The sequence below is a fragment of the Crocodylus siamensis genome, chromosome 11, assembly GCF_052110815.1.
Source record: "Crocodylus siamensis isolate JL-2025a chromosome 11, ASM5211081v1, whole genome shotgun sequence".
NCBI classification, from domain to species: domain Eukaryota; kingdom Metazoa; phylum Chordata; order Crocodylia; family Crocodylidae; genus Crocodylus; species Crocodylus siamensis.
In genome coordinates this window covers 36,759,555-36,776,276 of record NC_143405.1, presented here as the reverse complement: position 1 = coordinate 36,776,276, position 16,722 = coordinate 36,759,555, and the positions used below count along the sequence as shown (strand labels likewise).

The following is a 16,722-nucleotide window of genomic DNA, read 5'->3' as shown; positions in this document are numbered from 1 at the left end:
GGTCGGACCCAGAGGGTTGTGATTGATGGCAGTCACTCATCATGGTGCCCTGTGACCAGTGGGGTCCCTCAAGGCTCTGTCCTGGGACCCATACTGTTCAACATCTTCATTAATGATGTAGACATTGGAGTCAGGAATGGACTGGCCAAGTTCGCCGATGACACCAAATTTTGGGGCAAAGCATCCACGTCATAAGATAGGCGGGTGATCCAGGCTGACCTGGACAAGCTCAGCAAATGGGCAGACGAGAACCTGATGGTGTTTAACACCGAAAAATGCAAGGTTCTCCACCTTGGGAGGAAAAACCTGCAGCACCCTTATAGGCTCGGCAGTGCTACGTTGGTTAGCACTACAGAAGAAAAAGACTTGGGGGTCATCATTGACCACAAGATGAACATGAGCCTCCAATGCGATGCTGCGGCTAGTAAAGCGACCAAAATGCTGGCGTGCATCCATAGATGCTTCTCGAGCAAATCCCGGGACGTCATTCTCCCCTTGTACTCGGCCTTAGTGAGGCCGCAGCTGGAGTACTGCGTCCAGTTTTGGGCTCCACAATTCAAAAAGGATGTGGAGAAGCTTGAGAGAGTCCAGAGGAGAGCCACGCGCATGATCAGAGGTCAGGAAAACAGTTCTTACTATGACAGGCTGAGAGCCATGGGACTCTTTAGCCTGGAAAAGCACAGGCTCAGGGGTGATCTGATGGTCACCTACAAGTTTATCAGGGGTGACCACCAGGATCTGGGGGAACATCTGTTCACCAGAGCGCCCCATGGGATGACGAGGTCGAACGGTCACAAACTCCTGCAAGACCATTTCAGGCTGGACATAAGGAAGAATTTCTTTACTGTCCGAGCCCCCAAGGTCTGGAACAGTCTGCCAGCGGAGGTGGTTCAAGCGCCTACATTGAACACCTTCAAGAGTAAATTGGATGCTTATCTTGCTGGGATCCTATGACCCCAGCTGACTTCCTGCCCTTTGGGCAGGGGGCTGGACTTGATGATCTCCCGAGGTCCCTTCCAGCCCTAATGTCTATGAAATCTATGAAATCTCTATCTCAGCTTACTGTGATTCTGCCCACTCAGCCTACAGGGGCCCTGACCCCAACAGGGCTTTATTGTGGTGTCCACCCTTGTAGGATGGAATGCCCCTCAGGCACCCTATCTTGGCCTCCATAGTCCCAGTAGCCACAACTCAAGCCTCCAGTTAAACAAACCTACCAGTCTTTAACTTAAAGTGTAAACCTCACCTTCTGTCTCTGCATTTTTGCAGACCCCTTCCCCTATCTTCTTGCTTTTTCCCGCAGCCTCCAGGGTACCTTCCTGGGTCTGCAGCTTTCATTCTAGCAGCCTATACTGTCAGAACCTCCTCTGCCTACAGAGATTAGGACCAGCCTAGGTCTGGGCTTATATTCCCCAGGACCACCACTCCTTCCAGTCACATATTTCCCAACTCTGCACAAGGGTTTCTCCTTAGCTTTAATCAACCTGCATTGCAGTCCCCACTCAACTACCTATTCAGCGCTCTGTCCTGTTGCAGTGCAGCTTGTTCCCAAGTAGTCATCTGTAGGCTCCTGTCTTTCTGCTGCTTCAGCCACTTACTTTCTGGCAGCTAGTCCTGTTCCAGATGCTCACTGAGGCTAGGGACAGACATTGAAAAAGCCAGAGCCTGAACTGAATCAATCTTTACAGATTAGTCTAATCTGCCTAGGCTGAATCACTTCATAACTGCACAGACATGCAGGTACATGCCTGCAGTACCTCAGGCTAGAAGCCAGGAGGCACTAGAGCAGCCCTTCCTTCCATTCTACAGTGCTGAGTTGAGGGGAGTATGGCAGAAGCTCTGATTAGCCCAGCAGGGAATTGATAACAGTGTTTATCTCCCAATTAAGAAAACAACAGAGGGGCATTACCAGCTACTTGTTGATTCTGCCTGTTGATTCAGCACAGACCATAGTCAGCATGTGATGTGCTAGCTAATACACAGACACCTCCTCAGGAAGGCAGAGGGGAGAGGGGAATTCCTGCTTAGCAGGCACAGGTGAGGGGAGCAGGGAAGCAGCCTGCAGTCTCTGGAGCTCCAGCCAGGAAGCAGAGGGGAGGGGCCAGCCCTGCTGTGGAGCAGAGAGCTCCGCCCATCCTAGAGAACATGCCAGGATGCCGGGGGTGTCTGGTTTATCTTAAACCAGCTAGGGGTCTGGGACAGACATTGCATAAATCGGTTCAAGCCAAATCAATTAAGTCTCATACTACATTCAGCCTGGTTTATCTCAAACTGCTTTCAGCCATTCTCAAACTGGTTTCTGTGCACTGAACATCTGCTCTATTACAGGTTTAAACCAGTTTCTGATCACTTAAACCAGTCTGTGTGTAATGTCTGTCCCTAGCCTGATTGCAACCCTACTGAGCTGCCCTTTTTCTCCCTTAAAATAACAGGGACTAGAAGCCCTCTGTTACAGTAGGGCATTGGTAGTGGAATATTACTTCATTTCTTTCTTTGTTTAAGTAAAAGAAGACATTTTTATAAACTCTGAATGGGAGAGGACAGGTTAGCAATCAAACTCAGTTGTCTCAGCCAAAATGATAATGGTTCCAATTTTCCTCATTTAGTATACTGCTGACAAAATGCAGGCTCTCAAGATAATTATATATGTATGTAAAGCTCAGCCCACAGTCACTATATCACGATAAAACTCAACCATTTAAGAGTCTTATAATGAGCTGGCAGTCTCTGAGACCCTCTGTAAGACTGCAGAAGGACAGAAAAGAATATTTTATGTTGTTTGCTATGAGTCTTAGAACACTTGCTTTTGAAGTATGCACTCCAACACAGGAAACAAAACTGGCCATTCTGGTGAGGCCTCACCTGGAGTACTGCGTCTAGTTTTGGGCCCCACACATCAAGAAGGATGTGGATAGTTTGGAAGGAGTCTAATACAGGGCAACAAAAATGGTCGGGGCCCAGAAGGCAAGACTTTTGAAGAAAGACTGAAAGAACTAGGGTTGTTTAGCTTGGAGAAGAGAAGATGGGAGGGATTTAATAACACTTCAAATTACTATAAAGAGCGATTATAGAGAGGATGGAAATGGGCTTTTCTCCGTGGCTGTAGGGGTCAGGACTGGAAGCAACTGCCTTAAACTGCAGCAAGGGAGATTTAGGCTGGAGATTAGGAGGAACTTTCCACCTCTGGGAGTGGGTTAGGCATCAGTACGGGCCAGCCAGACAAGCTGTGGATCTCCATCCTTGGAAACTTTCAGAAGCAGGTTAGACAGACACTTGGCTGGGACAGTTCAGTTGGGGATGATCCTGAATTGAGTAGGGGCCTGGATTAGAAATGACTTTGAGGTCTCTTCCAGGCCTGCTTTTCTATGACCCTGTGTCATTGGATTTAAATGAGAGCATAGCAGTTTAGACAGCCATGTTACTACCAACTTAAAATGTCTGTTTAACCACCTAAATAGGATGATTGAGAGACAGTCAGTCCTGAAACACGTCTTCCTAGTACCTAAAGATTTTTTTTAGGTCAAAACTTCAGATACCCAAGCAAAAAAGGCTTGCCTTTCTGAGTTGTTGAGTATTCTAAGCGACTGTTGCCTTCAGTGAAAGGTGGAACTGGTAGTACATCTTTTACATTAGTGTCTAAATATAGATTTAGGTGCTAGCTTTACTCAGTCAAGTGTGAAAATGTTGCCCTGAGTACATCATTCTCATCACAAATCAGGGCTGTACAGTTTATATACAAAAAGTGAATTACATTGTGTATAGATTTTCTGTAAAGAATCAGAACTCCTGTCCTGTTAACCAGAAGAACTCAATGAATGTTTTTTTCATCTCAACTCGGGCATCTTCATTAAGAAGTAAAAGGACTTGAGTTGAAAAAAGTCAGCACCCCCTGTGTAAACTAGCCAGCATCTCACCACATGCTTGTTGTGTTTAGTTGCAGATCTGGGACACAGCAGGCCAGGAGAGATTCCGAACAATCACCCAGAGCTACTACCGGAGCGCCAACGGAGCAATCCTGGCCTATGACATCAGCAAGAAGGGCTCTTTCCAGTCCATTCCTCGCTGGATCGAGGACGTAAGGAAATATGCTGGCTCCAACATTGTACAGTTGCTGATTGGTGAGTTTGGAGCATGAATGAAATGCTTAGCACTACAAAACAATGCACAGGTATTTGCACTAGGGAAATAACAGTTTTATCTCTCTTTTACAGTAGTCAAAAGAGTAGCCATAGTTGTGAATGTTCTGAGGAAATATACTTTTGTCAGAAAATGCCAGTTCATATCAACTGAAACATTTTTTAGAAATGTATCTGTTTTGATGAATGCCTGACAAAATGAAGGTAGGTTTGGGTCCAAAACCTGCCTGAACTGCTACCAGCTGTTTTGGCACAGCGTTAGGGACCCCAGGCTTCTGTATTTTATTTTTCCCATGTAACTGCCCTGGGGCCAATGATCCCAGGGCTTCCTTGGTCTAAGGGCTGTCCTATTATGTGGCCTGGCCTTTGGTTGAGGAAAAGGATAGTATAGCCAGGGTTCCCCAAGAGGCAGTCTGGGAGTTGGGAGAACTTTAGGGCTCTCAGAGATTATGGGCTCCCTGCTGCAGAACCAGGAGTTTCAGCTATAAACCTTCTCAGCCACATCTCTCAGGGCTTTAAGTCTTTTGGTTCCTTGCAGTACATTAAGGCTGACATGGAGCTCAGAAGCACTGGAAGCCACAGTTGAGCCAGGGCCCTTAGAGCTAAAATTTTGTTTAATTATGAATATTTTAAATAAAATGTTTTGCCCAACAGTTAAAAAAAAAAAATTATTTTTACTTTCCATGAAGAATGATGACTCCTTCCCAAACCAAAAGTTACTTCAGAATGTCCTTTGAAGTGAAGGGACAGTTATGCTGAAGAAGGCTAAATGGCCTGAGATCTATCCTCCAGTTCTTGTGGGAATACTTTGAGGGGCTCAGTGTGAACATGTTCTGCTGTAAATAGTTTCCTAAGTAGGATATCTAGGTACCCTTTTCACTCCAGAGGAAAATGGCAGTCGTAACCCAAACTTCTGATCAGCTCTAGGGGCAATCATTGTCAGAGGTAAGGGTTGACTCCAAGAATTTCTACTTCTGTTTTCCTATTTTGATCACACTACCACAGCACATATGTTCATTCTTAATGAGAAGAGGGTCTGAGATCCTCAGCCTCTAGTCCTAACTTGTAAATAGCTTATCAGCTGGTGAGTACAGTACTTACTTTAAACAGTAATGTTCTGTGTCTTATGTCATGGCTTAGTCTGGCATGTACCATTTTACCACATTATAAACCTTAAGATTTCCTGAACTCATTTCATGCTAAATAGTGGTTTTCTTTGCTGTTCATCTTTCATTAACTCAGCCATCTCTGATTTTGCTCACTGTAATGATGTTACAGGAAGCCTGAATTTCACATGTAAAAAATGCACAGACTGAATGTGCAGATACAGGTAAGGCAGCTGCATGTTCAGCATGAGTGTTAGATGTGCAGTCATATTTCTGAATGTCTGAAAAGCAGGCCTTGTGCATAAATTTGTTTCTTATGAGAAATAACTGTTCTCTGTCCTCTGTAAGCACAGAAGTGTGAATTGTGTCCTGAGTCCAAAGAGGGAATAGTATTTTAATTTTATATAATATTTTGAATCATTCAGTTTCTGCAGAATAACAGCTCTTTCTTGGTCTCGCTTTCACTTTCCATTCCTCTCCCCAAAAATGGCTGTGGCTTTTGATTAACAACTTATTTTCTCTGCCTTACCAGTCTCCAGCTGTTGCACTCCAGTCTCACTTCCATGGGTCCTGCTACTGTCTTTTGTCTTCTACACATCACATCTCTTTGCTTAACATTTGCCCTGATATCAGTAATCATGAGAAGTCAGTTTGTAAATAATTTCACTTTTTTTCTGCCAGGAAACAAGTCTGACCTAAGTGACCTTCGAGAGGTTCAGCTAGAGGAAGCCCAGAGTCTGGCTGAACACCATGATATCATCTGTGCCATAGAGACCTCTGCGAAAGACTCCAGCAACGTGGAGGAGGCTTTTGTGAAGATGGCCACAGAGCTCATGATGAGGCATGGAGGCCCAATGTTCAGTGAGAAAAACACAGACAGCATCAAGCTTGATAGTAAAGATGTGGTAGAGGGCTGGGGGTGTGGCTGCTGATATGAACTAGCTGATATTCCTAACTTAACTGGAATTTAGATGGTGCTTCAACCTAATGCCGAATAGCCCAGTAGCTGTATTCTCCTGTGAAAGCAGCATTTTTGTAGAAGTTAGACACCAGTGCAATGAGGAGTATGTCTCTGATTTTTAAAAAGGGACTTGATTAAGGTTTAGCTCTAAAAGTCAGCCTTGACATTTACTTTTTCTTTGTTTCCATCATTTTCTTTGCTGTAACCTTCACGGTGAGTTGTGAATCTGAGGCAAGCAGCTTCAAATTGATTGTTGGGGGCTTGGGGGCTGATAGCAGCTGAACAAGAACTTGCCACACAACTGCAATGCTATGCCCTTTGGTATATGATACCTGGCAAAGATGGTCACTATTTATATTTTAGGTTATTCAGCCTTGAAAGTGTCTCTTTATTTTTAACATTCCACCTGTGACCGGAGTCAGATCCTAGCAGGGATGGAGAGAATCTGTGGCAAAAGTGTTTGAAGTATCAAAATGTTCGATTTATTTTAAACGTGGGACCAAGCAGCATTCCTCTGACTTAGGCACTGGACTGCAGTGGAAGCTCTCTCCTTGCAAGTGAAATGTGGGATGCAGATTGCTAGCTAACGCTGGTAAAAGCCAAAGAGACAGCCCTTCTCTCAGATACTTTTTAAAACTACCTTTCTTACAAATAGTGAAATCAGCCTGAGCAATACTGGATGCCTGATTGTGTAACAGTATGGGGCAGACATTTAATTCCTTTAAATTCAACCTTGAAGGAAGAGGGGTTTGATTTATTTCATTCCTTTTTTTGCACAGCAAATAGCTCCTCTTCCAAGTCGGTGTCATTGAGTTTTTACCTTCAGCTTTATTCGTTTCATTCCGTAAACTCAGTGTCAGCACCACTGGAAATAATACGAACTGGAAAAACCTTGAACAGACTTTGCTAGCCATGAGCTCTTTTGATGTGCTTAACTGTCACATATAAAGTATCTCTGGTCATGCATGTTTAGCAATAGTTGTGTTGTGAGGGGGTTTACTGCACAAATGCCAGAACTAGAACTTTCTCCCATTCCTTAACTACAGTCTGGGCATTTTATGGGAAACGGTATTTCAGCCTAGCTGAGAACTGCGTGAAACGTGGCTCATGACTGTAGGAGAATACAGAGCCTTTTCTTGACAAGCACATGTTCTCATGTATTCATCTGGTTCCCTCTTCCACAATCACAATTTGCCAATTGCTTTCCATTTCTTGCGGCAAGAAAAATCTTTTTTAACTATTTCTCAGAAGTCTGCAATAGGAACTAGATTTGATTTAATAATCCTGTTAAATAGAAGTGACCTGAAGATGTAGCTGTCGGTTTAAAGCTTGTATGTGCATTAGAAAGTACTGATGCTGGCAGCTGTCTCTGGATTTACCCTTTCAAGCACCTTACAAGCTTGGATTTACAAAGGGAATGAAAGCAGGATTTTTTTAAGTTTGTAGTTTTAAACCAAGATTTGCAGAAGTAACAAGTGATTTTTGCAACTCCAAACACTTTTGAGGGGTCTGATTTTTAGAAATGCTGAGCATCCACTCTTTAGAATTTGGGCAGCTATACAACTGAAGCACCCAAAGTCACTAGTTAGAAATCTTGACCCCCAAAGCATAGTGTGGGTTATTATTATTTGAAGTACACTAATTTATAGCCATTCCATACAAAGCATGAAAGTCAGGAAGAGCAGAAAAGGGCTAATGGCCCCTGTTTTAAATGCATCAAAAATACATCAAAAATATTCTTGTGCAACATACTTAACTGTTCTGTGTACTTTGTCTTGATTTTTAACTATGAAGTAGATAACTAAAAAGATTTCTGAATGCTTTGTAGGCTTTGCTTGTGATTGAAGAAGATAGTTTTCACTTCAAGTTTTATAATTGTAAGAGTAAAGAGGCCTTAAAATTTTCAGCTAGTTTAGTTTTTACATTTCTGATGTTTTATATGGAAATGCAGGGTGAGGTACAAGTAGGGATGTTTTGTTTTTTTTTTTACATAGGACAGTTTTCCAGGATAGTCCCTGGACTCCTACTTCCAAAGAGAAGAGATACCGAGTGCCCCACAGTAGCTAAACACTGGAGATGGAGTTTTCCAGAACTCCAGGTGACTAACTTATCTGTTGCTACACAGCAAACCCAACTTCCAAGACATCTTAAAAGTCTGCAATCTTAGAAAAAGGAAGGTAATCCAATTTAAAACTAAAACTAAACTAAAATTTAATCCCAAAATCCTTAAGCCAACCCCTCTCCACCCCCTTCCTTCCCTGCCCATTTAGCTACCACAGCAAAAGTAGCATTTCAGATGCTCTCCTGTTTGTTGTTTAGTTTCTGTAACATGGGTATTGTTATTTCCTCCTTTATAAATGTGAGTTTATAATACAAAAAAGGACAAACCCTTAAGTTGCAGACTATTAGCAGGTATAAGCATCGTTTGTCACCTTCTCCTTTAGTTTGCAGCTATGGGCCCACTCTGGCAAATTTCTGTGCTCGCACATGATCTCACATCAGTTGGGAGTCGCATCATGGGCAGGATTAGTGCCAAAGTCCATATTTCAAACCCTGCTGGTAAGAACTCCTGTCTGTGTTTAAGAACAGCAGTGCTGAAAATTCTTAAATCATACCTGAGAGCTTAGATCATGATGCATCCCAGACTGGATCAAGAGCTTTAAAAGACTGGATTGCACTGCCATTGCAGTCAGTGAAAGTTTGGCCCTGTATTGTCAGTGGAGGCAGAATTGAACCTGAGATGTGCCAGAAGACTAAAAAGCATGGCACGCTCTCAGATATTCACCAGTGGTCAGTAAGCAAGCAGAAATAAATCTAGCACTTTAATTTTCAAGTCCTTGCCTTTGTTCATCTGGTATTTCAGCACCATCACTGAAGTCTGAGAACCTGCCTGAAGAAGTTAGCCTGCTTCAGTTAGAAAGTATAAAATGCAGTGAAGTTTGGGTTTGTTCGCCGTGCCTTCAGAGGAAGGATACAGTTTAGCTTCTTTCATTTTGCTGTAACATGCCATAGCTACAGTTCAGTTAGCTCTGCCTTCTGACTTAAAAACACCTGACAACCATTATACATGTTTGCATGGCCTACCTACTTGAATAAGGGAACAAACAGAAGACTTGATTTATCCAAGTCAGGTTGACTCTTATCTAACACTCAGATTCACAATAGACAGTTTCATTTACTCTGGGGGGCAGAGGGAGCAAACCATTCAAATTCATTGGCCTGATAATAGCATAGTCCTCACTAGGTTCATGGTTCCTTGAAGAGAAGTTTAGTTAAAACTGTGAAAACCTAAATTGTATCTTAAAAAAGGATTTCTGTTAAAGACGATTTATGGTTTAACTAACCTTGGGTGCATAAATCATATCCATATCTATGCAACATAAGCATTAGGAGCACAGTCCTGCTCAACTTTCTTGGGCTAATCCTTCTGAAACCAAGAGGAGATTGGAATGAAGAGGCTGAGCAGGATTTGGCCCTAGCTTTACAGGCACAACACCATGTTTTGAAATCTCAGGTTAGGAATGTGCAATGATATAGATCGAATGAGTGATTCAGTAGCATATGATCAGAGTTCATGTCACAAATATTTGCTAAGAGCCCTGTTTATTGGCAGTTGAATATTAACAAGACTATATACAGCCTTTTGTGTAATGCAGGAATTGCTTTTAGGTAGGTCTTGTTAAGCTACCATTATTCATATTGGTATTTATTATTGATTTTTGGCAGTGCCCAAAGGTTGCTAAGCACTGTAAAACCATAAAAAGGGACATTAGTCCCTTCCCCGAACCACTTAGAGCAAATTTCAGTGGCAAACACTGAAATAAGAGCACTTAGAGTTTTGTTCCCTTTTGTGTGAACAATATTTTCCCTGTATCAGTATTGTTATAACTTTTCTATTTGTCTTCTATTGCTTATACAGTCCATCATGATGGGTAGAATTTGTACAAAAAATTATAATTGTATCATTTTCAAATAAATGTGTGTCAGCACAGACTCCTGCTAACATTTGTTTTGTAAAACAAATTTTAAGAGACTAAATACCCAAGACTGAAAGACTCCCCTAACTATAGGATCAGTTTTACTACATTCAAGGTCAGGTCATATTCCTTGGTGTGTGTGGTAACCTAATTAATAGCATGTGACCCAGCTGCCACTTCATGGAGTTCGACAAGCTTTAGTGGAGCTTTAGCATTACAGGCGAGCCAGCTTAGCTCTCTTAATTGGTTCCTGAGAAAACGAGTTTTAAGTGAAATGAAAGTGAAGTGAAAACGAAAGTATTTAACAACCCAAGATGGTGACCACAATTATTTTTAATGACCCATGATTGCGACCATGAGCATTATAATGAAACTTGCTGAGTGCTAAGTGAAATAAGGTTTCAATTTAAAATGAGTGTTATAGCAAAATAGGCTAAGGGAAACAGCGTTAAGCAGGGGGTTAAAATTTTTCCTTGCCTCTGGAGTTCTAGGATGCCTAGCACAATATCGACAATACCTTGTAGGATCAGATTTACTTGAACACTAAGTTTGATTGTCATGGGGTCTGATAGGAAGTGTCCAGAGCAGCAGTATCTTTCAAAAATATTAAAGCCTTTTCCTCAAATTTGTCTTTGAGATTTGCACCTCCAGTATTTAATATTTTATAGTTCAGAATAATATCCAGATGGGCATTTGATTATCTGTTATCTCATATCAGTCCCAATCTGCAGCACTATCCCCATCTTGTCATAGCTTTCTGTGAAAACAGTTATCTTCTTACAATATAGTTGAGGCAAGAACATTTGTTAAAATGTGAATCTTTTCAAACATACAAGTCATTTTTCATTTATTAAGTTCCAAAGCTGTCAAAATTATTTCCTGTCAGTCAGTGTGGTGCACCATGCTCAGGCATTTATTAACTGAGTGCATCATGTCATGCCACCTTGTTTAAATAGTGTGCTGGAGGAAACCAGCGAAAACAATGTATTCTTTGTGAAAGGTGAAGGGTGACTGTCCTTTGATATCTCCCAAGCTTGGAGTGTACATAGTTTAGCACTTGCCAGTTTTGTTCTGTGTAGGAACATGCAGGAAGTAAACCAGGCTCCTGACTGAGGAGAACACGCTGCTGTAGGAGAAGCTAAAGAGGATTGGAATTAGGGTTTGGTATTGTTTGTGGGGAGGGAGTAGCTCTATGAGAATCACAGATCCATGAGCACCATTCTCATGAGTAGACAGAGGCAGTTAGCTGTATTAGTCTGCTGTCTACCCTCTAGTGCCATAATACCAGAGCATGTCATAATCTATAGCCTTTTTCTCCTCACAGCGCACCTCTGGAGTATAAAAAGGCTATTCTCATCTTTTCAAATGGAGATGTAAGGCATTGAGAGACTACCTATAGCCCCACATGAAGACTGTGACAGTCCCAAGGCTTGGGCTAATACCCTAACACTTGGCCTTGGTCTTTCTTCTAGCTATCCTGCAGTAGCTGGATGGAAGTACTTGGCTTTTGCTAGCTTGATAGTCACCTCAGTTACCCATATGGATTATTTTAATATTCATAGGATGGTAATACCCAGAGTCCCCAAGCAGAATTGATATCCCACCATAGTAGACAAGACACTGACTCGGGGCCAGACTGTCATTTCAGACGCAATCTATGGGCATCATTCCAAAAACATAAAAAGGCTTTAAGGCTGACTTTCCAGGACCCTCATCCAATGTAATTTCTATGCTAATTGCTCCTCACAGATACAATGTAAAGGTCAGGGCTGGAACATAGGGCAAGGGGATGATGGTCCTTTGATACTGGGGGCTTTAAATTATTCCAGAACTGACCAATACTAAAGCTGAATTCGTAGGCTACCAAGTGACATGGGAACTGAGCAGTACATAACTACATCAGTACTGAGGTTCAAGGAGATGATCTGTAGATGTCTTCTGGGCTGATCAGAGTGCTCCTCAGCCATAGTCATGGATCTTTTCTGTTACTTTTACTGTGTGTTTGGTCAAAAGGGCAAGAATTGTTTGGCTTTTATTTTATTATTAGATTGAGGGTGACTAGAAGTTGCCTGTAAACAGTGGGGATAAAGTTAAAGCATCTTTCCCATGTATAGAAACCTGGTGTACATGTTAAACTAATAGCCAGATATCTGTGACACATCTGGCTACAAAGTTGTCCAGTACTTAGCCCTCAATCACTCGTGTATAAAATACAAGTTTCCCTACCAACATATTCTGATGTCCTACCTTCTAAATGAAGAACTATGCTAAGATTGCTTTGTTTGATCCTGAGTCTATCTTCAAATTATTCCACAACACTTCCCACAGAGGGAGGCTAACCAATGCCCTGAGTAGCATTTTCTCCCATTGTAAAGTATCCTATTAAGCACACCAACAGTCACCAGCATTTAACCAGTTAGTTTGGAGACTGTTTTGAAACACTTGAGGGAAAATTTTGATTAGCAAAGAACAGCTAAACACAGATCTCGAATCAAAACTGACAGCTCTTCAAAGTAAACACAAACTAAATAAAGGGACCATGTTTAAACATTCCTTTTGCAAGTCACCTTTAAAACGGACAGGCCAGTGGAGTTCGTTCTTCCATTGGGCTGTGCAGCTAGTGAAGAGTAAATCGTGCAGCACTTACTCAGATAGGTTGGAGACAGTGGTCATTGAGCCAGGACATAGTTAGATATGTAGATAGACTCTCTACCTCCAGCTGCTGCTATGAAGTTCACAAGAGGTCTATTTAAGAGTATGGACAGATACATATATAGATAAAGCACTTAAAATCCCACTTCAATTTGTAGTACTTCATTAGAGCATTTGTAACTGCCACTACATGGAAGTGCTGAAGACTCATTCCTGTTTCATTGAAGTCTTTTTTTATATGGCTCAGGCTAATTTGTAGTGCTGTAACACTGTGTATCAGTTGTTTAATGTGCTGTAAATGTTGCATCTGTCCATGCCCTAAAGCACTGTCTTACACCTGATCTTATTATTGCTTTAGGGACCAGGATCCCTGGAAGTCCCTAAGCACCCAACACTTAAAATCATGTTCATATGATATCAGCATGATGATTGCTGACTTGGTGTTTATCTCACTTTGTGGGACTGTGATGGTCAGGAAAAACATGGAGTGTAGCATCTGCCTCCTAGCAAAGGGCCAGAGTTTGAGCTGAGAGACTAAGTTCCACACTTCTTTGGGCAGGTAGTCAGGACATTTCCCTGGCTTTTAAGATATTTTTGAGACTGTTACCTGAGACCTGGTTTAAACCATAAAAGCCAGCTCCGCTACCTTTAATGTTTGAGGGGCTTTAGTTCAAGGAAGAACTGGAGAGTGGGATCAGGCTTTAGGCCACGGGTGTGTAAAATACCATGGCCGTGGACCAGATCCGGCCTGCCAGGTAACTGGATCTGGTGCAGCTGCCCCCTCAGCAGTCTGTATAGGGCTACGTTAGCAAACACAGCTTCTGGTGGGCCTGTTCCTGGTGCAGTTGCAGCTCTCCCTGCCTCCAGAGATGGCACCTGCTCCAGCTATTGCCCCTGCTGCACTGTGCCACACTGCACCATGCTGGGCAAGCAGCTTCAGCCAGGCAGCTCCAGCCCCAGTGTGCAGGGCTCCAGGTCCAGCTCTAAACTGCCTTCCAGTGGAAGGTGGCTGGGAGCTGGAGCCACAAAAGCTGGGGCAGGAATCACCTGGCTGAAGCTGCCCACCTGCCAGGAGCAGCACGGCATGGCAGGGGCAGGAGCATGGAGGTGGGGGGAGCAGAACAGCACCCAGCTGGGCTACAGGCACCAGTGGAAGCGTAGCACGGGTTGCCCCAGTGTGAAGGGGTGGGGCTCAGTCCCAGGTGGAGTGCCAGGGGGCAGCACGGACTGCATTGCCCATGCAAACTCTGCTGCACACACCCCTGTTCCCCCTCACCAATGGCAGGCTCCTGTGAACTAGTGTTCAGGCAGCACCTCCCCACATGTACCTCTCCCCCACCCCTCAATGGCAGAGGCATATAAGGAGCAGGCCCTGGCCCCAGGCACTGCCCCACGATCCCAGCTTTGCCCACCCCCTCTCACTCCTGAACCCTGTTTCCTGACCACCTGCAGCCCCATAGGGAGGTTTGGTGAGTTGCTGCAGCAAAGGTTTGGCAAGTGAGATGTTGGGGGCGAGGTCAGTACCACCCCCTTCACAGCTCATCAGAACTCCCCATGTGGCACTTGAGCCCTCCTTGCTTTAGGTAGAGCTGCTTTCACATTGGATTAATTCTTCTATCCTAGGTTTAGCAGACTTCTTAACCAATGATACTCCCTTCCAGACAATGATATAAAAACAGCAAATGCAATCTACTGTAGAGTAGGTGATGGTCAACTTAATTTTTTTCTGCACTTGGAGGGCAGTGGTGGGGGGAGAGGGTCTTTTCTGTAAGTAGCAAACTGCCCTAAGTCATTACATGTGATGCGCAATACACACTTGTCTGAGGATATGGTGAGTGCCATCTTCAGGGCAGGGTTCAAAATACGGAGGGGTTTTGGGGGATGAGCCCCCCCAATAAAGATGAAAGTCCCTGGCCCACCTGGTGCCTTTCTAAGCAGCTCAAGCAGTGGCGGACTGGTCCCCGCCCCCCCCCCCCCCCCCCAAGAGTTGGAGCATAATTTGAACCCCGATCTTGGGCACATCCAAAATTGTGCTTAGAAGCACGGGCATAGAAAATTGTAACGTGTGGGTATGCAAACTTGTACTTGCCATTGAAGCCACTTTTTAAAAAAGTTACACAATTTTTTTAAAGGTATTTAGATACCCAAAGATGCAAATGTTTTTGCATTGGAAATGCCACTAAGTAGTCCTCTCCCACTGTAGTACAGGAACAAACAACTGGTCACATCAGTAGAGACATAGCAGTGCAGTGCCATACCCAGGGCAGCTGCATGGCACTTGGGGCAGCACTATCTCCTGCCATGCCATTTGCAGCAGCCCTGTCACTGGCAGCAGCTGCTTTTGTGTCCTACTTGGGGCTGTTGCCTCAATCATCCTGTCCCCTCAGGTAAACTGCTTTTCTTTTGCATGTCCAAAAATGCTCTGTCAAAAAACAGATTCTATTATGAGAGCCAGCGCTAAAAAGAAGAGGGTTTCTCGTTCTAATAACACGTTATTAGTTCCCACCCCATTCTTAATTCAATGTCTCATTGATAAATAAACTATTTTAATTTGTAAATGTGTAGTTTATTTTTAAATGGAGAAATAGTTTAAGTAAGGGAAGAAATTTGTTATGTGATAAAATATTTTGTATGTTTTAACAACAAGGATACAGTGATGAGAACAGGATCTCTGGGCTGGTTAGTTTAAGAGATGCCCCGCAATAGAATTATATATTAAAAGAAACTGCGATAAATAAAACTCATGGGAGTAGAACAGTGTGACAATTCCAGTGTCAAGTGATAAATACACCAGCTCCAAGTCAGATCTGGTTCTCAGTTATACTGATTGAAATCCAATGGATAAGATCTGACTGTAGCCCTTCTGTCAGAAGTGAGTTGGGGCAAATTTGTGGGTTCAGTCATATGTAGAAGAAAATGTGGTTCTGTTGCTTGTAATATTTGAGAGGAAGCTTTCTGCTTTATACTTTTTCATTGAGAAGTACTGAAACTTTTGATACCCTAAAATGCACAGTGTTTCTTTTGTAATAGTGCCTCATTTGTTGATGTCTGACAGTTAGAAAATCTAGTGTCCCCCAGCTGCACAGTCCTTGGTAGTTATACATCATTCAGGTGAGTCTGGCTAATGCACTTGGTGGGGAAAAAAGCTCTAATTCATATTGAATTTGTTCAGTGCATTTCAAAATGTCTTACCAGTTTTGGCAAATACCAGTGTTAAAGTCCTCTGCATTTTTTAAGACTGATCTATTACTAATTGTTTAGGTTTCTGTAAGAAATGCAGACCTCAAGTTTCTGATCACAGTTAACCATTTTGCTTTGAAACTTTCCTATCACAATATTGCTCAGACCTTTTGGAAAGCAAGACAACAAGGGAACAAACTTGCATACTGAAGTAATTTTTATATGTTACCTTCATCTATTTATGAATTTGTTATAAAAAAAGTTTATTTTTTAAAATATGAAACCTGCTTTTTTGTAAATTTTAGCAAAGCCTATAGTGGATACATTGTACTATGTATCATTAAACAGATTTAATTAAAATAAGCACTTGGCAATTTGCATGGTCTTTATTATTATGTAACATAAATACATCTCACCAAGAGTTTGTGTTGTTAGTAGTTTAAAGCCATTAGATGTCATTATCTCATTTCCTCCCATTTGTCAAAACCTCAATACTGTCTTGCGCAAATATAATTGAAGTTCGCTTTGCTAGAGATAAAAAATTATCTCCATCCTAGTTGCACACATTCTCCCTACTGCTAGTCTCAGTTTAGGATGAGAAGCTAAAAGTGGAGACTTACTTGCTGGAAGCATGCAGGAATACTTAGCTCTGCAAAGCACCTCTTGACACTGGCAGCTTGATGAAGCAGGGAAAAGGTAATTAGTAGGGC

At 42.7% G+C, this 16,722-nt stretch overlaps 1 protein-coding gene across 1 annotated transcript in view; it reads left to right on the top strand.

Moving 5' to 3' along the window:
• The window catches only part of RAB43 (RAB43, member RAS oncogene family), a 30,035-nt gene extending 13,660 nt beyond the window's left edge, over positions 1-16,375 (top strand). Inside the window, exons 2-3 of the mRNA XM_090021329.1 lie at positions 3,935-4,118; positions 5,924-16,375. Coding sequence (XP_089877455.1) covers positions 3,935-4,118; positions 5,924-6,174 — 435 coding nt within the window. The 3' untranslated portion in view covers positions 6,175-16,375. The remainder of the gene's footprint in view (positions 1-3,934; positions 4,119-5,923) is intronic.
• The last annotated feature ends 347 nt before the right edge of the window (positions 16,376-16,722 follow it).